General features: G+C 38.6%; 1 protein-coding gene and 1 long non-coding RNA gene across 6 annotated transcripts in view; one reads left to right on the top strand and one right to left on the bottom strand.

Annotated features, from left to right (window-relative positions):
* The first annotated feature begins 10 nt into the window (after nt 1-10).
* LOC309439562 lies at nt 11-20,227 on the top strand. 4 transcript variants are annotated; one of them, XR_014184029.1, is made up of 6 exons: nt 11-160; nt 3,781-3,913; nt 8,408-8,477; nt 12,390-12,486; nt 13,616-13,658; nt 20,104-20,227. It is a non-coding gene; the product is annotated as an uncharacterized lncRNA (long non-coding RNA). The 4 variants fall into 4 exon arrangements; XR_014184030.1 differs by having other exon boundaries at nt 12,340-12,486; XR_014184032.1 differs by lacking the exon at nt 11-160 and adding an exon at nt 2,472-2,523.
* The window catches only part of LRP8 (LDL receptor related protein 8), a 179,209-nt gene continuing 175,083 nt past the window's right edge, over nt 20,122-24,247 (bottom strand). For both annotated transcript variants that reach the window (XM_082052275.1, XM_082052274.1), the window contains one exon: nt 20,122-23,223. In XM_082052275.1, the coding sequence (XP_081908401.1) occupies nt 23,185-23,223 (39 nt within the window). In that variant the 3' untranslated portion in view covers nt 20,122-23,184. The remainder of the gene's footprint in view (nt 23,224-24,247) is intronic.

The raw sequence follows: 24,247 nt of genomic DNA, 5'->3' as shown, positions 1-24,247 counted from the left end.
GGCGGGTGCGGCCGCCCCCTGGCGGGCGCCGGTGGCTGAAGCGGCGCCGGTGCGGGCGGGAGGCGGGGGAAGGGCGGCGCCTCAGGCCAGACCCGGCCGGTCTGGTCCGGTCCGGTCCGGTCCGGACGCGCCGAGTCACCGGGGGCACGAAGCGGTACAGGTGAGGTACAGGTTGAGCCCCCACGGGCTGCCCACCTTCCCCAGAACAAAGGCTCGCGCCTGCGGCACGGGGGTGGCCGGACCCCGGGCAGCTGACACCAGGCTGTGCTCTCGTAGTTAAATTTGCCATGTCTGACAGAAAAAAGTTATCCCATTGCTTGATGATCGCGTCCACTGTGCCCGCACCACTGCTGTGGCGGTGATGGCTCAGGTGCCGCTGCTGAAACACGGAATGGGCGAAAGCCCCATCAAAGTGTTGGTCTGTCAGTGCGTGAAGGACATGTTGCATGCTTGGTCCTGAAACTTGGGTTTGTTTTTGTTTTTGTTTTTGTTTTTTTTTTTTGTTTGTTTTGTTTTTTTTAAATTTAATTTAATTTAATTTTATTTTATTTTTTTTTCTGGGTGGAAAATGAAAATTTCCTACTTAAATCACAGAATCACAGAATGGTTGGGGTTGGAAAGGACCTCTGGAGATCACCCAGTCTAACCCACCCACTTGCTCCTAATAAAGGCTTTCTTGTAATACTTAGATGTAACTAATAAAAGAAAGCTGAGGTCTAGTTAGCCTTTTGTTATGAGCCCAGACATCAATGTTTAGTGTTACAGTGCTAGAATTTGGGGCTCTTTGTGCCTCCCCGGGACGAAGGCGGTAACCCCGCCGAGCTCCTCCCTGGGCTGGGTTTGCCCCAGCGCACCCTGTGCCTCCTCACTGGGGCCAGTTTGGTGACCAAGTCTCGTCACTGGTGGCTGGAAGCTCGAGACTGGTGGCACTATCGACCTCCTTGCTCTTTGGGGAACTGTTGAGAGAAATAGCTGGAGACTTGCCCTTTTGTAAAATATTCCCTTCTGAAATAAAATATTTAGAAAGGGGGTGTCTCATGCTCATCACTAGAAGGGACACTTTTTATTGAGGGCACTGAATGGGGGAGGACATTTTGTGCTGTGGTAGCACTGAAAATGGATTTTACACTGATGAAGTTAATTTCATTCAGGTGGTGCTGCATCACGTCCCAGGTGTAGGCAGTAATTACAGGGCTACCAAAGCTCACTGCTTGCATAGAATTATGGCAGGGTTAAGTCTGGCAGTATTTACTGTTACAAACTGAGTGGAAATTGCTGAACTGCTTCCAGATCTAATCTGTCCATTAAAATAACATAGTATTTGGAATGGTATTGTATAAATAATCAAATAAACCTTTTGGTCGCAGTTAATTCTGCATGGAGGAAAGCCCTAGGTGTCCACATCTGGACATCATTTGTATGTAAACTGACTAAACCCCCCATTGATAGGCCATATTTGGCTGTAGTTTGTTTTTCAGGAGCCCTGTATGTTTTGTAATCTAGCTTCCTCTTCTGACTGTGTAGGAGCTCTAAGTTTTCACTAGTATAGTCAAAACCAAAAAATGTTTGGATTGGTGGTTGATTTCTTTTAACATGAATTGTTACAATGGCAGGCAATACAGTATTTTTATGGAAAAAATAAGAATGTTTAAATCTAGGCACTCATAAATCAGGGTTAAGTAGCTACTTTGGACATATTTTAGGACTTCATTGGATTAAAATAGTGGAGCAAAGGTGAAATATTGAAGGCTCACTCTTGAACAGCTAATTAACTCATTCACTGTGTGGTAATATGTCAAGCTCCTTCTCCTCTGCCTAAGTTAGTCATGCTTTTCCCAAGGAATTTGAAGGATATTGAGGGACAATGATCAGGAGTCTGGAGAATCTGTTTACAAATACAGATTTAAAACAAAATACGTACAACTCAGCTAAATTATGAAGCACAACACTCTTCAGTCTGATATGGTAGTACACATTGCATTTGTATTGGAGTTTGATTGGTCAGTGTGATGTGGCTTGTGACACGCTGTGATGTATTGTGTCTGTTGGGAGTAAATGTAATCCTTACCTGTAGTTAATGGAACAACATCTTCAGAGTTCTGCCAGATGTCATTACAAAAGTAACGACATCTTTAGAAGTTAAGAGTTTTTTCTGTAGAAAATCAGAATTGTGATTCATTTTGAAGCAGACTCCACAGAAGCACCTCAGAGGTGTCAATGAAACAAGACAGAAGTTTCGTGAACTGAAATGACATTCGGTTAAAGATGTTCACTAAAGAAACTAAAAGGTTTTTCTATAAGTTTTGGAGTTTAAGAGTGTAAATTTTAATAGAAATGTTAAATCACTTTTCTTCTTGCATTTACATTATGGTTAGGAATACTGGGGATATTAAATCTGACCAAGTTTCACTGGAAAATGTATTTGGCTTCAGAGCATAGATGAGTCTCTTCTGTTCACAGTTGAGATGCTTGGAGGCAAAAGCAGAACTTTAATGAAAAGCTGACTCGCACAAGGCAGTTCGTGTATGTACTTTGCCTGGATTTACATCTAGTTTCCTTCTCATGGTTAAGTCACTGGCACATGTGCACGATATGTACTACACTCTCTCCTGTTTAACAAAGACTGATGTTATACTAATCCAACTGAATGACTTTCCATAAGCCTCATAGACTCCTCTGGTTTACTGCTTCCTAATGTTCAGTCTCTTTGGGTGCCATATTCCCACTAAAGCAGTTACAGTAAGAAAGACCTCAACTTCTGTGAATTTAAAAGGTTAGTAATTACTGTGTTCTGCATATTAATGTGTGTGCAGAAAAGTGTGTGCAGAAGTTCATTTTTTTGCAGGAAATGTTGGGAGTCCTTTTTTCCTATTAAAAGTAAATTGGAGTTATAGTCTCTCACAGCATGTAAGGATCAAACGTGTTTTTCTTTCTTTATTTTTTCCTGAGTTATTCCATGTAAAAACGATCTAGTGTGGTTATATTGCCTTATTCTGTTACTGTCTATCTACTTCTAGCACATACAGGGAGTTGATGTGGTTCATTGCTGTTCATCTGTCCAGTAAGAAGCTCTTTCATTGCCACTCCATGTACGGTGTGAATCCTTGTTTAAATAGTATTGTATTTTATAGGCATATTGTTGTGAAACTGATCACTTAATACAGTTCAATTCTTTAACGCTATCAGAGTATCAGCCAGCAAAGCCCTCTGATGCAAACAGATGGGAGCTCCCACTAGGAAGCCGTTCCAGACCTGGGCATCTGATGAGAAAGTTTTTCTGGGGCGAGTTGTGTCTGACCAGGAGAAAGTTGTGCCTGTCCTGCTGGGCTTAGTCACTTCGGCTGTTGAATCAAAGGTCTCCATATCTTTCCCATCACCATAAACCTACCTGTCTATCGTTCTGTCACTTATAGCACCTTTCTGGTAACATTTTTGAGTTTTTCTGCAGTCCTCTTACAATTTAACTGGCTATAGATAAGTATCCAAAGTGTATTCATTCAAGAAACGAGTGTTCTTTTGGAATCTCAAAGGGCTCTTTATAGTTAAAAATCACAGGCTTCTTGGCCATAGTTTCCTGGGTTTAGGCAAACTCTTGGTAGTAGCTATATAAATGTGAAAAAGGATTCATTATTTTTAATATCTTAGGGCTTGAATATCCACAGTTGCATTCTGCATTCTTTATGAATTTCCATTATATAAAATATCTGAAAGTTGGCCTGTCTGTAGAAGAGTCCTACTAATACAGCAGTAGCTAACCAGTTGTGTTCTTAACATTTCCAGGTAGCGCAAAGAAATTGAAACATGAGCCTAAAGAAAGTAACATTCATATTTATACTAGATTGAAGGATTTTTTGCAGAACTATTACCCTGCTTATTAGATGAACTTGGTTATCCAATCTAAAGATAATACCAGGTATAAACTTTATATGTTCCTCTTAAGTACTGTCTGGTTCAGAGGGATTTTTGTTTGGCTGGCTGTGGGGTTTTTGTTTGTTTGTTGTTTGTTTGTTTTTTTGTGAGAGAATGTCTCTACTGTAATTGTCTAAATTGTTTTATAAGCTTTTTCAGGAATATCAGTTCTTAATGCATTGTTGTTTAAATTACTGTGTTGGAAGAAAGAGCAAACTGGAATATGAGTTATCCCAAGAACCAACCTGCATTTAAATTTGTCTGGGAGGTGTCAACTGTCTTTGAGTTCTGTATAATAATATTAACATATTTTATGACAAGTGCATATTGTGGGTGAGATAAAAATGTTTTCTTTGCTGTGTGTATATTAGCTTTTTGTCTTCTTAAAATAGATATCATGTCTGATGGCATTACAATAGATAGCATTTTGCTACCAGGGTAGTGTTTGGGTTATCTTGACATATTTATAATCAAAAGGCATGCCACGCTTGAATGCACTGGCTTAGGGTTGTGTTTGTGAAAGACAGAAATGCTTAACAGCATGTACAAACAGTAATTATTCTGTCTCTGAAGAAAACAGCTGTATAAATCCACATTTTTAGCATTATAGAAAGACTGTAATGTAACAATGTGCATATCAAATCTTGTTACTGATACTGGTTTATAAGGTGGGTTTTGTTGTTTTGTTAAGAAGAGCAAAATTCACATGATTTTAACTTCTGACGTATGGGGAGCAAGTATCTATGGGACTTGGCGAAACAGGAGACATCAGGTAAACATGCTCTGAGTATTTATTTATTTTCTCATGTCTGGCAGAAAACTCTAATAAATTAACCTACTTTGAATCCCTAATTTAACTTAGTTTTAAGGTTGCAAGATATATGAGTCATTGATATTTTTCTGAAAAACCTGCTTATGCCATTGAAATAGTTGTATTTCTGTTATTTTTTTCTCTTCACTAGAAATGTTGAACACTTTGGAGAATTGGGTGACAGATTTTTTTTTTTTCACAAATTCCAAATAAGACACATAGTCTGATATTTTTTGAATCTGTAGCTTGTGAAACTGTTCTAAACTGCAGAATTTAATGCAGTTGCTTTTTCTTTAATTCTTCTTGATTCCCTTATCAGAGAAACTACTTTCACTGACTAACTTAAGACAATATAATCTTTGGAAGTTAATAAATTCATTTTTTTTTAAATGTTTTTGATAGCATTTAATGTGTTCTGTGGTGTGGATCTTGACTTTGCATGTAGATCCATGTTGTATCTGTGTTACTTCTTTAGTTGCTGAGAAGAGTATTATATTCTAGTTTTGAAGAATATTAATTTTTATGCCTTTGCATTGTGTGAAAGATAATTAGTATCAAAATAGAGCTGAGTCAGCAGTCCGGTGTGGCTGCTGGAGACAAACTGACTGTGAGTTTCTATGTCAATACTAAGCTAATGTGCTGTTTAGAAAAGACATCACATTTTGTATCTTTACATTGCAATATGGATAAATTTTATCTACTTGGTTAAAAAGATAGCTCTGTAAGAAGTACTGGTTTGGTGCCACATAAAACGACGTTACTACTGTGTGAGGGGAGGTTTTCCCTGCTGTGCTGTGCCGCTGTTGCCAGCCACCGACTGAAAGACTTTCTTTGCAAATGCACATCCTTGCTTGCAAGACAATACTCGCCGAAGATGATGAAGTAAATAGAAATGTGGTGTATTGACATCTGTATTACAAGAAAAAAACTCCTAAGCCTAGCACAGACTCAGATGTGTAAATGAGTGTCTGAAAAGGAGGAGAATTAATGGAAATTAATAGAAAACAGGGCTGGGAGGGACTGTCACAGTGGCCCTGCTCATCCCCCTGTCCCCATACAAAGATCACCTCTCCTTCATGTGAATCCTTTTGTGAATTCTAATGGAGGTTTTTGAGATTTTGATTGCTTTTGATTCTCTGCTTTTCTCTAGGTTGTTTTTGTAGCAAATACAAGTTTATAATGTAATTTACTTTCTCATGTGAAAAGTCAGCCCCCATATAAATCTGTTTGGTTCTAACCTGTTTGGTTTGGCAATGCTGGAAGTCCAATGTATTAGAACTGCTAGCCTTGAGGAGTAACAGGGGTGCAGTACAGATGAATCCACCTCATTAGAGTTTATTTCCACAAACAAGAAAATAAACATTACTGATTTAAATTGGGTGCTTTTTCATGGTAGAACTGTGGCTTCAACTTACACAAAATATTATTTGCTCTTATTTAAAAATAGATGTGTGTTAATTCTCACTTCAAAATTTTGCAGAGATATTGATGAGGGCTGACATGGAGAGGCTTGTCTCCAGTGCCAGGTTTCTTCTGAGATGCAGAAAGAATCTGGCACAACTTGACTGAAATTGGTATTTGTGAACTTTCCTCCAAGTAGTTTCCCAAAATGTTAGTATTATGTAAGGAAGAGGTATCTTATGCCACTGCCTGTTTCAAGCTCTTCATTTAGAAATTAGTCAAGTGCTGTATTCTATTAATGTATTTATGTGAAAGCTTATTTTGTTTAAACAAATCTCCCAAGCTCTTGGAAAGTGCCCCAAGTGACAGGGAGCAAAGGTATTTATTTAACCTTTACCCCATGACCTTCCTATAGGGGTGGGTTATGTCTACAAAAGGGCTATATGTCTGTGGAAATAATCAAAGGAGTGTTGAACATTTTACCTCTTTGCTTGGAATGTTCAGGTTCTGGTCCATGTCACGTGAAAGGGCATAGTAGTTGCGTTGAGCTGCTCAAGATGATACTTCAGACCTGCGCTACTAAGCAACTTTTGCTTGCTTCCATGTGGCCTTGCTTTGTCTTCAATAAACATTGTGCTATTTTTTTTTCTTTTATTTGTAGTGGTTTACCAAAAGTTTTGATCACCTGACAGAGCCTGTTGACACACCATAATGTCACAGACTTTACAGCAGTGAGAGAGCTGGGGCAGTGCACATATGACAGAAACATTTTAATTTTACCTTTAGAGACATGCTTATGCTGCTCTGAGTGGACCTTATATTCTCTGGTACACTTTGACATGAAGTTGAATTGAATTTTATTTATTTCTAACATTGTAACCTTAATTTCTGCATACATTTTTATTGGTTTTGCATTTCATTTTTCCTCATGCTTATCATTTCCTCTAAACAGCCCATGGTCTTCCAACATCTTTGATGCTGATATTTAGTTCTTTGCTTTTCCCTTATTCTATAAAGAAGGAAACCAGTCTCGTAGATCAGGAGCTACAGACATAAGGGTTCACTAGCAAAAGGTAGAGAGACCTCTGGCATGTCCTGTTTTCTCACAGAAAACTGCCAGGCCTTACTTGTCCCCTGCAGGCATCAGATTTTCCACTCTTTACAGCCATTTGAAAACTTATGTCAGGAAAAATTACGTTGCTTTCATTTCACATAGATAATTGTACCTTCGGGCAGCCTTTGATCTAGTGGATGTAAAAGTACCATCCATTGCCTGTGCAATCCCGATTTGTTAAACCTTTGTATGATTTTCAGGGATCCCTAGCAAGATGCAGACAAACCCTCAATTTTCAAGACAGCCCTTGCAGATAGACTTGATGTGCAGGTGATGTGCTGAATTCATTCAGGGTTGCCATGGCAACCCTTCTTTATCCAGAAGAAGACTGCTTTATCAGTAAATGCGCCCTTTCACAGTACCCTGTGACTTTTGTTCAGGGCTCTCATAGCTATTAGAAGCGATAGATAGGGGGGCCCTGGAATCAGCAGCGTCATAGGTCCCTTATGCATCTTTGCTCACTAATGCTCTTTATCCTTCATCTGTAAATATACCAGTATTTATTCCCTCCACCTTCTCTACTTCTTGTGGGCATATAATTTCAGATTCTGGGTTTTGAGCACTGTTATTCTATAGCGAGGAGATATAATTCTCAGTCCTGCTGTTCTCCTGTCCAGTTTCCCTGATCTCACAGAGTTCTTGGTCATATTTTCCAAGAGTCTACTTTGTTGTGCATAACTGCTCTCCTGCCCCTAGGAGCTTGGTTCTCTTTCACATCACTGGCAATTTTTCAGTGATAAAAAAGAAAATAGGAGGATGGAAACCCAAACCAAGATGAAAATGATGAGACTGACTGTAATAAACTAATCTCCTTCCAGAAGCGAAGGAGATATTTCTCTGTGTGTAGATCTCGTAACAAACTGATTTTATTCTCTCTCAGAAAATTATTCTTGATATACAGTCAGTCAGGATTACTGTGACTCTCAGTCTATCCTGTTAGACCATGGGGCTGATGCATAAGCAGTACCTATTGACAACGTTTTTACAGAGTGGTGGATGGCAGCTTAATGAATTTATGTAAATATTTTTATATATTTCGTATACTCAAGTGCATATGCATATGGTTTTTTTCTACTTCAAATAAAATATCTTGCTCACAGATGGCTCTCAGGATTAAAAGGATTTGAAATAATAACACATTTCTGATTTCAATGAATGAACCTATTTTGCAGTTATCCCAGTCAGCAGCATCCATCTGGTGAACATTATTTGGGCACTGCCCCCACAAGAGAAAAATCACAGGTAAAATGATTTTTAGACTATATTTACACTAATTATGTAATTATCGTTAATTTATATCGTATTTTGATTTCATGCTGTCTGTAATTGTGTAGAGAATTCAATAAATGATTGAGACCTCGCCTCATGGTAATACCACAGAAAAGGATAAGTTCAGGAAATATATTTTGCGCTTCTGATTCTTGGAGAACAGTATAAAAACTGCTATCAGTATTGGGTATAATACCTCAGTGTTGACATAATGGATATAATATCCCATAAACATATCTCACTTTTAATGATCTTTGTTGTTCAGGATCATTGTAGGATCCTGAGGAGATGCAAGGTCTGGGTTGGATGGACAGTCACATCCAAGCCTTTGTGGCTTGCTAGTCTGTGTAGTCTTTGTCCAGCTTTGAGGGAGATGTTACCTGCAGAAGCTCCTGTGCTGAGGTTAGGAAAGGTGGGCACGTTGGACAGTCTCCTCCATGGTCACCCAAAACTCTGATTTAGGAAGAACAAAAGAGGTTGAGTGCGTGCCCAATCATTTTGCATCGTGCAGTGGAATAAGAAAGGTCAGGCAATAAGTTATGTTCAAAAACCAGACTTCAGCAGAATGGGTTAGGTTTATTTAATAGTAAAGAAAAGGTCATGTCTTTTGTTCTTTTATTCTCACATAAATTGATTTTGTAAAGTTGAAGTTGGTTTATCACTGTTTGTGTTCTATGGCTGTGTTATTTCAGTACTGGAGAAAAGGTCATCTTCTTAGTGGGCACCTGATATTCCATGGTCCATTAAAACTGCATTATTTCTGATGAGGCTGAAGTTCTTTTTCTTTTTTTTCTTGCATTTTTTTCTCCTAACTTCACATGTGCCAAGTCAACCCAGGTCCAACTGGGTACTTTGTCATGCAGTCTAGTTTATCAAAGGTACCTGTATATGATTATATCTTTGTTTTCTTTGGGTTATAGAAACTTGAATGTCTTGGCTATGCTAGCCTGATATGCCATTTAGATTCACATAGATTTTTTTTATGTTTTGTTCACTATGCATTTTAATATCTTTCCTTAGAGGAGTGAACCACATTATTTGTCTCTTAAGTGTTAGCAGAAGACAGTGACTGAGTATTGCCATTTTTATTATTTCATTGACCTCTAACTTCTCAACATGAAGTTGCTCTAAGAACTGAAAGCCTTTCCAGCAATTCCGTCTGTTTCCTCTTTTTTAAAAAATAAACTCTCCCTGATTTCTAGTAGAGATCTAACTAAGAAAATATGAGGGCATCTGTGGAGTCCAACTCACAACCCCAGGCAGCACTACAGGCTCAGGGAAGAGTGGTTGGAAAGCTGCCTGGTGGACCTGGAGGTGTTGGTGACAGCAGCTGAATGTGACCCAGCAGTGTGCCCAGTTGGCCAAAAAGGCCAACAGCATCCTGGCTTGTATCAGGAATAGTGTGGCCAGCAGGACCAGGGCAGTGACTGTCCCACGGTGCTCAGCACTGGTGAGGCCGCACCTCAAATCCTGTGTTCAGTTCTGGGCCCCTCACTACAAGAAAGACCTTGAGGTGCTGGAGAGTTCAGAGAAAGGCAATGAAGCTGGTGAGGGGTCTGGAGCACAAGTTTCATAAGGAGCAGCTGAGGGAACTGGGGGGTTCAGCCTGGAGAACAGGAGGCTGAGGGGAGACTTTATCACTGTCTACAACTACCTGAAAGGAGGTTGTAGGATGGAGGGTGTTGGGCTCTTCTCCTAAGTAGCAAGTGATAGGATGAGAGGAAATGGCCTCAAGTTGCACCAGGAGAGGTTTAGATTGGATATCGGGAAACGTTTGCTCACTGAAAGGGCTGTCAGGCATTGGAACAGGCTGCCCAGGACAGTGGTGGAGTCACCATTCCTGGAGAGCTTTAAAAGACACATAGGTGAGGTTCTTGGGGATACGTTTTAGTGGTGGATTTGGCAGTGTTAGGTTAATAGTTGGACTTGATCTTAAAGGTCTTTTCCAACCTAAATGATTCTGTGATTCTATGAAAGCCTCTGAGAGGCTTCTTTCCCTTCATATTTTTCTCTGTATACTCAGAAAATACTATCTGGATTCACAGAAGCACAAAACAAAATAAAACTATATTACCATTATTAATACAATGATATTCTGTAGGATGACACTTTAGTTCCTATTAGAAGCTTTTTAATGTGGCGTTTATAAAATGTAAGAGGAATTTTTTTTTTTGTTGAGGCTTTTTTATTGTTTTTGTCATAGAGGGGTAATACAAGCACCTATTATGATAATAGCAACAGATAAAGACATTATTCCAGTCTTGAGCAATTTACAAACTGAATAAACATTAAATCTTTTCACCAGAAGGGTGGCTTTTTCTGTTCTTAATGCAAAGTGGCTACAATTCCAAGTTCACTTCAGTTTTAAATGTAGTTCAAAGTACGCAAGTTGATGAAAAAGTGGAACAGTCTAGAAGAAAAGTATCTGCATACTGGAATTGAAGTTGACAGTGTTTGGTTTTCTGTTTTGGTTTGGTTTGTTTGTTTGTTTGTTTTGTTTGGGGGGGTTTTTGTGTGTTTTTTTTTTCTTTTTTTCCTTTTTTTTTCCCTCTTATTTTTTTTCCTGATTCTTTTTTCTCTTTTGTTTTTTCTTCTCTTTTCTTGTTTTTTCTTTTTTCTTTTTTTTCTCTCTTTTTTTCCCCCTCTTTCTTTTTTCCCCTCCGCTTATGTACATTTTCACCTGATTTCTTCAGAGGTCTGTAGAGAGGTAAGAATAGCTCTCTGTAATCTGCCTTGTGGACCAAGACAGAAAGTTTAGTCTGTGATAAAGTAATGCAAATTAAAATGCCCAGTGCAGATTAAAATATAGACTTCCTTTCTTTCATTTAATTTTCTCTGTATCTCTGTAGTTATTTTTTGAGGAGGTAGGAGATAGCATATTTTTGCAGGAGAAAGGAAATGTGGAGCTGGCTCAATATGCAAGTAACTTATTACCTCTGGTAATCAGAAGTACCTGCTAGAACGGAAAACAATCAGAGCCTCCGCTGGGATGGACCATCAGCTGTGGGCAGCACATTCAACCAACTGACCATTCTCCAGCGTGTAGCCGTGGAAGAACTGATACAGAGCAGCAGTGAAGTGTGTGTATATTACACTCTTCTGCTTGTAACTCCATGAATCCATCATGCTCCCCTGTAGCATGGCTGCTAACCTTTGATCAAAACTGTCAGTTGTATTATAAACAATTGGAAAGTAGTTCTGTTGTAAGATCACTAAAGAGCTTCCTGAAAGGGAGAAGTATTTACTTGAAATATCTTTAAAAGCCTGTATTTCACCAGGTCTTAACAGTACAGGTTTTAAATTTTCAATAGAAATGCTTGATTTTAATAGTCTGGGGCATTTCACAGTTTTTAGCCATGATGAAGGATTCCTTACAGTGATAAAATGCATTTATCACTGTTTTGAGTTTATCATTGCCACTTCCATTTCAGATGAAGTTATGACGCTTCCAAATGTCTTCTCTGCAGCTACCTCTAACAGATTTTTTTTTAGCATTGCTAATATATAACAAACACATTTTACTGAGAGTCAATGTAGTCCTTGAAAATTAATTCTTTATTCAAGGTAGGTGTTATCATTGTATACTCTCAAGAATGCTGCAGGTAATCATACGCCAATACCTTTTTTTCTTTTCCTCTGGCATACAAGATTTCTAAGTCTCGTGCCAGAAAAATTACAAGACATCCTTGTATATCCTGTGAATTAAAAAAGTAACACCTAATTAAGTGTTTCAAGGTCTTAGCCTGAACAACTTCTTGTTTTTAGAACTATTGACTCTAATGTTTGTTTCTTTCCTATGTTGATTCCCACTGTAACTTCCTTTTAAATTATTTAGTGTGGTGCCTCTAGACACTTTGGTAAATGTCCTCTCTCTGGATCTGTCAGAACCAGCATGTGGAGCTGATGTTGCTGAACTGGAGTGCAAACTGGTGGCTGCAGAGCATGGTTTGGTCATCACAACAGACGTAAGTACAAACAGCACGTAGTCCTTAATAGAGCTCAACAAATCCTGTGTTGAACATTATTTTCTACACTAGTCAGAAGCCTGAAATGCTTAGGTTTACATTGCAACTCATTAATTCATATTTTTTCATGGTTTTAAAGACTAGAGAGGGAGTAGTGTAGTAGAGAACCGTGTGCATTTTTTGCTAAAAACCTCAAAACTTGTAAGGTTAGTGAGGTGAAGACTTACGGTTTAAGGTGGAGATTTTATGACATTAATTATAAAAAGAGTGAGTGTGGAGTAAAGAAGACTGAATACAAAGCAATTGGTCTTTGACTAAGGCAATGTTTTTTGCATATAGTAAGAATGAAAATCAAATGAAGATGTTTAAAAATACAGAGGTCTGATGTGAAATTTATAATGTGAATCTTCTACGAAGGAAACAGTGTTTTCTTTACAACCAGCTCATCCCTGGCCACTTGTCTGACTTCAGGTTTACTCCAGCAGTCTTTGATGTGATTAAAGAGGAACTAAAAAAGACTTCAATACACTTACCAAATCAGAGGTGTTAGCCAAATGAGTGTCAGTGTGGAAGGGCTTAATTTTAGGGTAGAGGTAGAAAAAAAAAAGCAATCATCTTTGGTTTTCCTGTGTTGTCATAGTAGCATAAAGTAGTGGCTTGAGGAGCTGCCTGTCTTTTTATCAGAAATTACCATGCAGTTCTTTGCGTAGTCTTGTTGAATATAGTGAATGCCAGCACAGTAATTATATGTGAGCACAGTTTTCAAACTGCCAAATATTTTTGCTTTATACTAAGTACTAATGATCAGGTGCCAAATGCTGACACAAATTCACATATAAAAAGTTATCCTGTGTATTTTTTTTCTTGTAGTTGCTTGTGTTTCTTCTGTCAGTAGCACCTGTGTGTATGCACTTGAAGGTTAAAATTTCTCCTTAGAGGATTATCTGAATAGGTGTCACCTGGGGTCATTCCCCTCCCAGAGTTCCAGCCCAGCTGCCCTTCACTTCTTTCTAATTGCTCTTGGTCTCGAATTGCTCACATTTCATGCTCTCTCTTTACCAGTTCCTCTCATCCTCTCTGGAAGCAAACTTTCTTTGTGCTTTGATTATAATTTGGACTGGTTTTCTTTCTTTTTTAAATTTTTAGTGGAGAAGAGGAGATAGCTGAGGCCTGCTGCTGCAGAGGTGGGGTAAGTACACAAAGCAGACATTGCCTAAGATGCAGCAAAATTTCTCCTGGATTCAGAAAGGATAATTGACTGGGGTCAGAGCTGCTCTGCAGCACAAAAGAGCGTGAGGTACCTAGAATATTCTTCAACAGACCGAGAGGAAAACACATTGCTAAGTCTCTTGAGTAAAAACAGTAGCCAGTACTGCATGAATATAATCTGACATCTTATGTGGTACTTATTGAATCTGATTACATAAATATTCTGATAGCACTGTGTGTTGATTTTTCTTGAAGAAAACGTTAATCAAAATAATCTATGGCTGTAGACTCCTGATGTGCAGGAGCAGCTGCAGGTTGCTCCTCTTTGGCCTTATTCTTGTTATGAAGGTAGAGTGGAGATACTAAATCAAAGCTCAGGGTATTTTATAGCCTTCCTAGCACTAACGGCTATTGACTCTACAAATCATGTTGTCTTCGTTAGGATTTTTGCCTTGAACTGAAACTAAGAGGCTTCTGCATACCTGCTGATTAGAAGGCTCTGCTCCAGTATTTAGGATTTGATTGAGCCTTTCGTAGGCTGCTGTATAGGCAGCACAAGCAGTGCATAGGTTCCTCAGGAAGGAAGGAAATAACTGTGCCTTAATTAAAAATATAAATACTATTTTATTGTTTCAGTTAAGATGTGAGTGGATGTTTGACACTCTGCTGTTTGTGCTTCCCTCAGGAAGGTCCAGTTTGCCCCTCTGGCCCATCCCTGCCCTGTTCAGAGAGATTTGCACATGTTCATATTACCTGTAATAGTTTGCTGTGCAGTCACAATTCAAAGTGCAGTCTATCTAGAACCAGTTTGCATGATCACTGCGCAGGGAAAGTGAACTGAATGATAGGGATTTTGTAAGCGCGGTTCCTGTGCACAAGACTTAGTAAAATACTTGATGAAACTACAGTTTATATAATTTTGTCTTTTGTTTTCCATATGCCAGCCACTGCAGTCTGGTTTGTCACTTTTCTTATCTTGGCAGCTAATGCTTTTTGCCCCACCTCAGTTAATTCAAGATAGTCTTCCCACCTGTACAGGGGATCCCAAATGAAACCATTTGCTTTTTATGCTTTGAAGGCACAGTGGGAAACTAGAAATTGTTGGTTTATTGTTTCAAATGGTAACTTGCTGAGAATTTAATGAGGAAGTCCATCCAGGCTGGATTTGTTAGTTTGTTTTAGGCTCGTGTGAGGAGTTTAAGAGAATGTGTTCTTATGAGGTTGCTTGTTTTGACCATTCCTAACAAAACTTAAATACTTATTGGTGTGTGTTGTATAGGTTGCATTAATGTACTATGGGATACTTAATACTTGGAAAAATAGTGGTTACTATTAGGATAGGTCACAACTCTGGCAGGTACACTTGTTACAGCATACTAGCTCTTCTATGGTGTAAGTACCTGTGACTGTCCTGATATGGTTTTTCAAACAATGCAGTTTCACTTAAGAATAAATAAACATTTTTATTGTAAAATATAATTGCTTGTGAAGGTTAATGTGCTGTCTTATCCTCTTGCAGAGACATAGATGTACCTGTGTTAATTTCTTCCTAAATCAGTGAGGATGGAGGAATCTGGGGGAAAGTTTAGTGGTTTTAGTCCATTTTTCCTTGACTTGACCAGGCTTGTCTGCAGGGTCTGGAACAGCGTGGCAATGATCTAACACCCGCTGCTGTGAGCAGGAGGACATTTTGGCTGAATTCAGGCTGTATTTCAGGTGCATGTAAAGGAGCTTTGTTTCAGTTTTCTTGCAAACCAAGGAACCTCTTGGCCAAGCTCACTGCAGGAAGGGAGGTGCAACTCCCACTCAGCTGTTTTTTTTGCACAATTAGTCCCACATAACTTGTTGCTGTGGGAAACAGTGACTGTAGCTAATGCCTGGAATAACGTAGCTGAAAGTCCGGAGTAACAAATAACAAACAAATGCAGCATCATCACTAGATGCTTCTGTCACAGCTTCTCAATTAATTTATCTAGGTCTACAGATGGGCCCACGTCTTAGGTTGTGTATAAATCAGGTTTGGGGTGCATCCCTTTCTGTGTATATTTGTGTTGCTTAGAGTTTGAATCTAGGCCAGTGGTCATACTTTGAATATCATACCTATTCTAATTGTTTTGGTGCCATATGTATTGAAGTTGTATGAGCTGCTGTAAACTGATATAATGACTGAATTAACAGCCAAAATATTCTGTATTTGGTGGTTGTCTGTGTAAGTTGTAATGCTTAGGACATCACTGTTAATTTGTAGTTATGCCCTGGGTAAAGAGGGATAGGTAAGGCACAGGAACACTCTTAATGGCTAGCTCTTAAATTGCCAACAACCCTCCCCCCTTCCACACCAACAAAGAACGCAAACTAACCCCCCCCACCTTCCCCCAACAACAAACAAAACCCCACAAACCTGAAACTATTTAAAATTTCTTGTTCTTACAGTGCTTGTGTTCATGGTACAGTGATACAGATCTTGGAAGCTCATGTTTATCTGTCAGTTTTGAAGGAAAAAAAAATTGCAGTTCTTTAAAATCTCTGCTGTGCATATTCAACCATGTTTTGTAATGTTGAGATTGCACACACTTTTTTTTTTTTTTTAATTCCTTTTAGTAAACAGATGCTCTTTTTTTCTCAAGTCCATTGCCCTGAAAATTTTGCTGTTCCCCTTTGCTCTAATATTGATACTAAAAAGGCCTGTGTGAACAACAAATCATACTAAAATATCTATTTTGGAATTAGTGAGGTTTTTTAAAAACTCAGTTGTTTGTTAAGCACTGTCAGTTTTAGTGGTTGAGCAAATCTCTGTGTGTCTTTTTGGGTCATGATGCTTCGGTTTTGAAGACTGCTGCTATTTCTTTTGCAGTTTCACAGAACTGTATTAAAGGAAAGTTCACCATCCCAGCCAGGGTGTCTTTCTCATTCATTTCATAGGGGTATGATTAACAATACTCTGTGGTCCAAGTGGCTCTATTGCCTTTTAAACAAGGAATATTGTGTATTTATTGGTGAAAGTTGCTCTAGAAGAAGCACAGGGGGGCAATGGAGAGGAGCAGGAAGGCAGGCAGAGCTGTACAAGTGCTGCTGGGACCTTAATGGCAGCCTAGAGATAAAGGCTGTTGGTCGGGTGTTACCTGAAAGAGGTAAACTGTGGAGGTTTCCCTGCTCTTGTAAATATTAAGGAATAAAGGAAGGAGCGGTGTGTAATTGTCTAGTGTGGCTCCGCATGGAACCAGAGCTGCCTTTGAGGTTCCTGAACTGCTTTGTTCCTATAGACTAAGTCTGATCAGACTCAGTTATTGTATTTTCTAAAAAAATGTGCATGTTACATTGTACATAAGGCAACGTTTAATAAAAAGAATGTGAATATGAGAAATTACTCGTCTGATCATCAGGACTGTTGTATTGGACCAGACTAATTCCATTTACCCCATCTCCTATCTGATAGTAGCTGGTAATGGATACTTAGAAAAATAATTATGTCTTTTCCCTGCACCATTAATGATTTTATATATAAGTATTGTACATCTTCTCAGTTGTGTCTTTCCAAGTTGAAGCTTTCAAAAATATAAACTTTTCCCCACTTATCCTTGTTGACCTTCTCAGTGTCTTTTCTCACTGCATTAGGCCTTTTAAAAGATGGGAAGATCAAGGCTGTATGCAAAATTAAAAATACATATTAACCGTGAGTTTCCCCTTCAGCAACAGATTCTGTCAACCTCCCCTGCTCTTCTGCAGCCTTCTACCTTCTCATGTGTTTGAAAAAGTTTTTATTTATTATCTTCTTCACAACTTTTACTGCTGCTGATGCCTTTAGCATAGAAGTAATATGAAGTCCATGTATGAGGTTAGGCTTTTAAAATGTGGCACACATTTCAGGTATTGGTAATAATAATTTAATGTAAATTTCCAGTAATTTTGTGTCAGTTTTTTATTATTATGCAAAGTCTAAAAGTCATCTTAGGTTTTGTAAGAAAATTGCTGTCATCAAAACTTAGATCTAAATATTACTTTCCAAGTATCTTTTGTCTTCTAAGCATTATTGCAAGATGTTATCTTTGCTTAGATCTTAGGTCTGTGCCTTATTAGCAAAATACGTAGATTCAGGGATTTTTCTTGAATGTTTGGTCATAAGGCTTTGCATTATCCTTTGTGTGTAATGGCTTGAATTAACTGAATGTATGTGCTTTCAGCTAAGGCCCAGTGGGGGAATATATGCATGAAAATAAATTACTACAGTTGGAACTAATTAATTCCTTGATTGGCAGATTCAGCAGATAAAATCCTGCATAGGGTAATGTGAAATGTCTTTTGTTATTTGGCCTCAGCTGTATCTGACCAAGAACTGTCATTTTAACATTTATTCTTTCACCTGACTTTGTAGCCTTTAGGCATGGACAGAAGAACTGAACTGACCAAAAAAGTGAACCATGCGTGGAACCAGGCTGGGGCCTGTAAAAGTTTCAGGGAGATTTGGTTGTTGTGCTGTCCTAACTTGAGCTCCTGCTAAGATGGCTGCCTTCCCATGACTGACAAGATTACAATGGTTTCCTTAATAGTCTGGAGCATTTAGCAAACAGCTGCAGATAATCCCTTAGGAAAATGTTCTCCCACTGAGGTACGCAGTGAAACTTGAATGCTGCAAATAATTTGAAAAAGATTATTTTTTTTAATCATGTTAATTCTCATTCTGCTTGTTGCTGCTTAGGTACAGACACATGTTAGCATGACTAACCTTCTGTGAGACCTAAGAACAGCCTTAACTGGTGCTTGCTGGTTTCTTCTGGTAGATGCAACCACTGTGGGTACGAGATACACAAGTCCGGTGTCCCAGGGCAGGTGGCCTCACTTCTAGGGACGCTGGTGCGCGCTCATCTTCTGTGTTACTGTGTCTGCTGCTGTGATATCAAAAGCCACAAGTTCATATTTTTCTGTGTAAATTTGATTCTGTGAGACTTGAGGACGTGCTGATACATTAATCTACCAGTGTGCTGCAAACTCTTATGAGCAGTGCTCGTTACAGCTGTTTGAACAGAGGCACCAGGACCTGAGAGTGAGCGAGTGAGTGTGGGTGTTTTGTTAATTAGTGTTTTTGATCTGGTCACTGACCTCCAAGCATGTTAATGTGCAAATGGGCTGTGGCTGGAATCTCAAAGGTGGCTTATGTATCCCATGTCTAAATTCCTTTCTGTTGCTGCTTTTCTTCCTTTGAATCCTTCCTGTGTTGACACTGTGTATTCAGGAGACAACCGAAACTGGCACTGCTGTATAAAACCCCTGCATGGGAGCAGTGAGAAAGCTCCCTGTGGAGCATGGCTATTAGCTCCTGTCTTGAAGGCAAGGATAGAAATTAGGAAGACAGATTTAAAACTGTTTCATAAAGTTAAAAGACTGATTTGATGGAAAACAAACTCAGTGTGAGGAAATGATGTGCACATCCTCCTGCAGAAGGCAGAAGGTAACAGCACTACATGTGTTATATAGACACTAAAGGGATTTATACTGAGCGCATGTACAGCATCTTAATGAAAGTAGGCTGTATAGTATGGATTGTCTCATACTGTACAATTACTATGCATAAAAAGTAAAGCAACAACAATAACAAAAAGAATTACAGCATAGAATAAAAAAAAAAAAAGCAAAAAAAAAAAAAGCACAACAACCCAAAAAGCAAAACTTGTTCTGGCGGGCATACCTCAGGGCCACAGGTAGGTTTGGGATTCTGTTATGAGGCTCTTTCACTTCTTTGTATTTGTGCTGTCCTCTCTATTTAGACCTGGAGAGATTTGTTGTTGTTGTTATCATCAGCTTTTCTATTTCCTACCGTATTACTCTGCTAAAATATTTAACTGAAATGGAGAAATATTTCAAAGTAAGAGAAACCTATTTTAAGTCAAATAGAAAACTAAACCACCACCAGTCCGTAAGTTTGGTAGTAACTATTTGTGTCTGGAAAGTGTTGGCTGCTTGGCAGTGTTCAAAGTCACTTTCAATAAAAACTCTGCTTCAAAAGGCTTTATAATAACATGTGACAGTGAAAGGTTGTTTTTATCTTCAGCACTCGCATTTCTAATGCTTGAGTGTATCCTGCAAATTACCCAGGGTAGGAAGAAGAATGGTCATTCAGTGCACAGTTTGGTTGTCTTGGTTTTCAAGAGGTACCTAGATAGTGGTGTTTATGGCTGTTTTATTCCCCTGGCTGATAACTGAAATTTTAAGTTGTTATGCAGTAGATTTCCCACAAAAAAAAAAAACAGACCAAAGAGCACATACTGGAATACCTAAAAGGAGAAGAGTCTGTCAAGCATTTGCCTGCCAGCTCAAGCATCTCTCTGCATGGGGAAATGGTGTATATAAGTTCAATAGCAGCTAAACCACCCGTTTCAGAAAATGCCTCCTGTTGTTCCTTGTTCACAATGTCCTTGTTTCTTATCTAGGATTTCATGTGTACAAGAGAAAGGGAAGAGAGTACAAGCTGACGCACTCATGTCTCCAACCAAAGGTGTCATTGTACTTCCAGTACAGTGGATCTCATTTCAGCTTTAGTCCCACAGAAGAGATTGTTTGTATGTTTAAAAAAAAAAAAAAAAAGACTGCCTGTTGTGATTCCACAAATAGCTGTATTTCCCTCTCTCTTTTTTCCCCCCAGAATGCCAACAGAGTGCATATTTGGCTGTAACAAGTGGTTCAGCTTCTGTAGATTTGCTTTACCAAAAACTTGTACAAAGAAATTTAGTGGTTTACAACTGGCCCTTGAATAGTCTGACATAGTTTGGTTTAAAAACAAGACCAGTTTTGTTGTATGTACCGTTCACTCCTGAAACGTTGTCTCACAAGGGCTAAAGACAGTGTACTTGTACCACTGGAAATTTTACTTGTTTCAGTTACATCACTGATATAATTGTTCAGCTCAAGGAAATAATGAACTGGTACTGGTTTCCATGTGATTTGAAGATGACCAAAACCAAAGTGGCAGAGAAAGGTAAGTCAGAATACAACTGTCTCTTTGTTTACATGTACAATGTGAACTGGTCTCAGTGTTGCTGTTGTGAAGCTGCAATTATACAACAACATGTCCATGTCCCACTTTGGGTTTGGACAATTAAGAGTGAAGGAAAACTCAAATCAAAATAGGACACAGTGCCAGGTCTAGGACAGCATTTGAAGCACTATAAAGTAATTAGTTCCATAGTCCCAGATAAAAAAATTTAATCTTTCTCTAGAAACAGTGCACTGTTTTACAAATGTGTTCATTTGGTTTTCAGTAATCCTCATCGATATAAGTACAGCAAGTGTTACACAGCGCAGATCCCTCCCCCGCCCCACCCTCGTCCTTTTGTCATAACATAAATCTGGAACGCAAAAGGCACCAAGCAAGAACTTACTCTAACAGAACTTCAATATGACAAGACAGCGATCAGAAATGATTACAGTGTTAAATATCATCCTAACACTCTGAGCCGTTATTTAAAATAATTCATTTCTTAAAAAACAAATTTGGTGTTTGACTTCTCAGTAGTTATAAATCTGTAAAGGTTGAAATCAGCACTGCACATAGAGTTCATTTACAATGGTTTGAGAAAAAACTGCAGCCTTTTATACATGGTTTATACAGGTTCATTTGTGTGTATGTGTTCTTAAAAAAGTATCAAAACTGTAGAACTTTCAAATATATTTACATTCATCTGTTAGTTACAGTGTTATCACATACAGCCTTTTTTCGTGTTTTTTTTTCTCCACACACACAGTGCATGGATGTGTAGAAACAGGGCTTCAAACCTCGATAACTGGGTATCTATCTCCATCAGTTTTTCACTGCGTCAAAATCTAAAATTTGAATAGAAGGATGCTCGATTATTTATGTATTGTCTATGCAGGCCATGAAGTGTTTTGAGTGTGTTTATTATGTTTAACGTGTACTATGTCTTTAGACACTTCCTTCCTTTTCTTAGTCAAGAATCAACTTCCAGCTCATATTACACTGTGAATTTATTCTAAAAGAAAGAAAAACAAAAGGAAAAAAACCCAACCAAACCTGTTCAGGCTGAGTTTCTTCTGCTCACTTGAATAGAAAAGCTTGGACTGGTGTAAGAACACCAGGAGGGTTTGTCCAGGTTTTGGTACAGTCCAGGGAGGTTCTGGTCCATGATTCAATGGTAGGTAAGTAAGTACTCATCTCCCATAGAATCTTATAGAAAGATGAGAAACACCTGTTTTTTCTGCAAGGTGCAGGATGACCCAGCCAAAGATATTGATGAGCATGTGGATTTGTAACCTCCTCTCACCTCCTTGCCCAGCACTCTGTGCTATGAGACCTAACATGGTGCAGGTTGTTCCAGTGGCAGTAACTTGGAAGATAATTACAATGCTTCAAAGAATTCTACACATGGTGAATGAAAACACTGCCCTGAAGCATCACCTAAACTTGGAGTAATCTGTGGGAGCAGGGGCAAGGAGGAAAGGAATTAACGTTGGTTTTGTGTTGGGTTTTTTTCCTGATGAGCCAGGTGACAGTGCTCACTTTGGCTGTGTGCAAGTACACAGCTAAGTCTTAGTTTCTACTAAGATACTTTGAGAGATGGAGGATTTCCACTGGGGGAAAATATCTAGATTTTCATTTAGAAACAACCAACCAACCAAAATCAGATTTGTACCAAGCCGTGAAAAGCAGCAATACAAAACAAACACAAAATGGGGTGCTTTAGGAGTTCCTCCTGGCTGCGATGCTGTAAGTAGCTCTTCAGTTGAAAGCGCTGCAGAGGAATTTTCCTGGATAGACCAGGAAATGTAAACGCAACCCTCACAAACCAGTTTGGAAACATGAGCTCTGTTTGTTATGGGATACAGTATGGCTCTCTCTTACTTAGTGTCTTTAGATTTCAAAGCAAACTTCTCAAACATCCAGTAAAAATTCAATTATCCCTAATTTTCATAAACATAGGCTAGTAGTTTTAAAATATATGTATATATATATTTATATATATGTATATATTTATATGCCTATATATCTATCTAGTCTAGATAGATATATACACAGATAAACTATGCACAGCAAGCCAAACATACAAAAAATAAATACTCTCACTCCTCTACTATATTTACAGAACAGATCTTATAGTCCAGATTTTGTTAATAAATATTTCTAAACTGCCTGTACAGAAGTAGTTTTACTTATGTTGATGGATAGCCACAAAGCATATTCAACATATTTACAAAATATCTATAAATATAATCTTAAAATAAAGCAATAGCTACTGAACCTTCAGCCTGGCTGGTTATGTACATTGAGTTAGTAGCTCAGCTGTTGCTTATTCACTATCACAAATGGGTAGTGCAACAAGTTAAAAGGTGTATAAAAGATTATACATACAAAACTCTCACATCCTTTGGATGTTTGCAGTTCATTATAACTTTGTGGTTACCCTTCTGCAACATAAATAACGATTACAAAGAAGAAGCAGGTTCTGTGATCCAAAGCAAACTTGTTCAGTGTAGTGTTTGGGGCAGCAACTTCATCCTCATGGCAGCCCATCATCTTCTAAGCTTAATGCTACACGCTGTGAAGGAAAAAGAACCACACTTGCGAAAATCTGTGACTTGTGCTACTGTTGCTAACCTGACCTTCTTGTTCAAAATCTCATTGTTGTCCCTGGTGTATTGGTGACAAATCTATTTTATGTACCGATTTTTTTACGTCCAAACAGGCTCACCCACTCAGGTGTTACTAAAGAGGTGTTGGGAAGTTTACTCCACCCATGTATTACATGGAAAAAGCTCCTTGTACAGGATAACAGCTGCTCTGCTGTGATCTCTAGCAGGATCTTTAGTTAATACAGGGCATTACCTATATGCCTGCCTGCCTCCCTATAGAAGCTATACTGCCTTCACTCATTACTTATGGATCTTGATGGTCTCTTCTAGAAAAACAGTGCAGTTATAAATAACTGCCAGTGCTTCATCTCGTCAGGGCTGCTGCTTTGAAGGAGGCTCCTTTACAGACAAACTGCTGTGCAGAACAGGTTCATACACAGGACTTGCTATTAACATCAAAATAAATAAGCATTTGCTTTTTGAAAAGCTTAGTCTTGCCAAGGCAAACTTCCTTAACTTCTTACAGAACCTCATTCATTCTTCCGCCTGAGGAATCTGACTCTTCTGTACACTGCTATGTTATACAAAAAATATTCTCCCTGGTTTGTAGAGAGCCTCAAGTTATCCTTAAGATAGTTTAGGTACCTGGTAGCAGTCTAAGCGCAGATCTAATGGAATCCAGTAGATGGTGAGTCATCAGCTGTCGCATACTGAGCTCTTGAGATAGCTGGTTTACTCTTGCTAGCTTACAAGGTACATTGATTGGGACAATTATTCTTCATTTGAACATAATATCTTCTTATATAGACTACTATATTCTAAAACAATTACATGAGCTGCCTGGAAGTTTAGACTTCTGCCTATTCAATGATTATTAAAGAAGTTCTGGATTTTGTCATTATATAGAAAATAACTGACACTGTAATTGTCTGGAGAGAATTCTGTATCTAAACTCTCAATAAAATTAATCTTCTTCATAAGCAGTTTCCT

This window comes from Streptopelia decaocto, assembly GCF_964273445.1.
Source record: "Streptopelia decaocto genome assembly, chromosome: 5".
Taxonomy (NCBI): Eukaryota; Metazoa; Chordata; class Aves; order Columbiformes; family Columbidae; genus Streptopelia; species Streptopelia decaocto.
The sequence above is the reverse complement of the archived record's forward strand: the minus strand, read 5'-3'. Positions and strand labels throughout refer to the sequence as shown.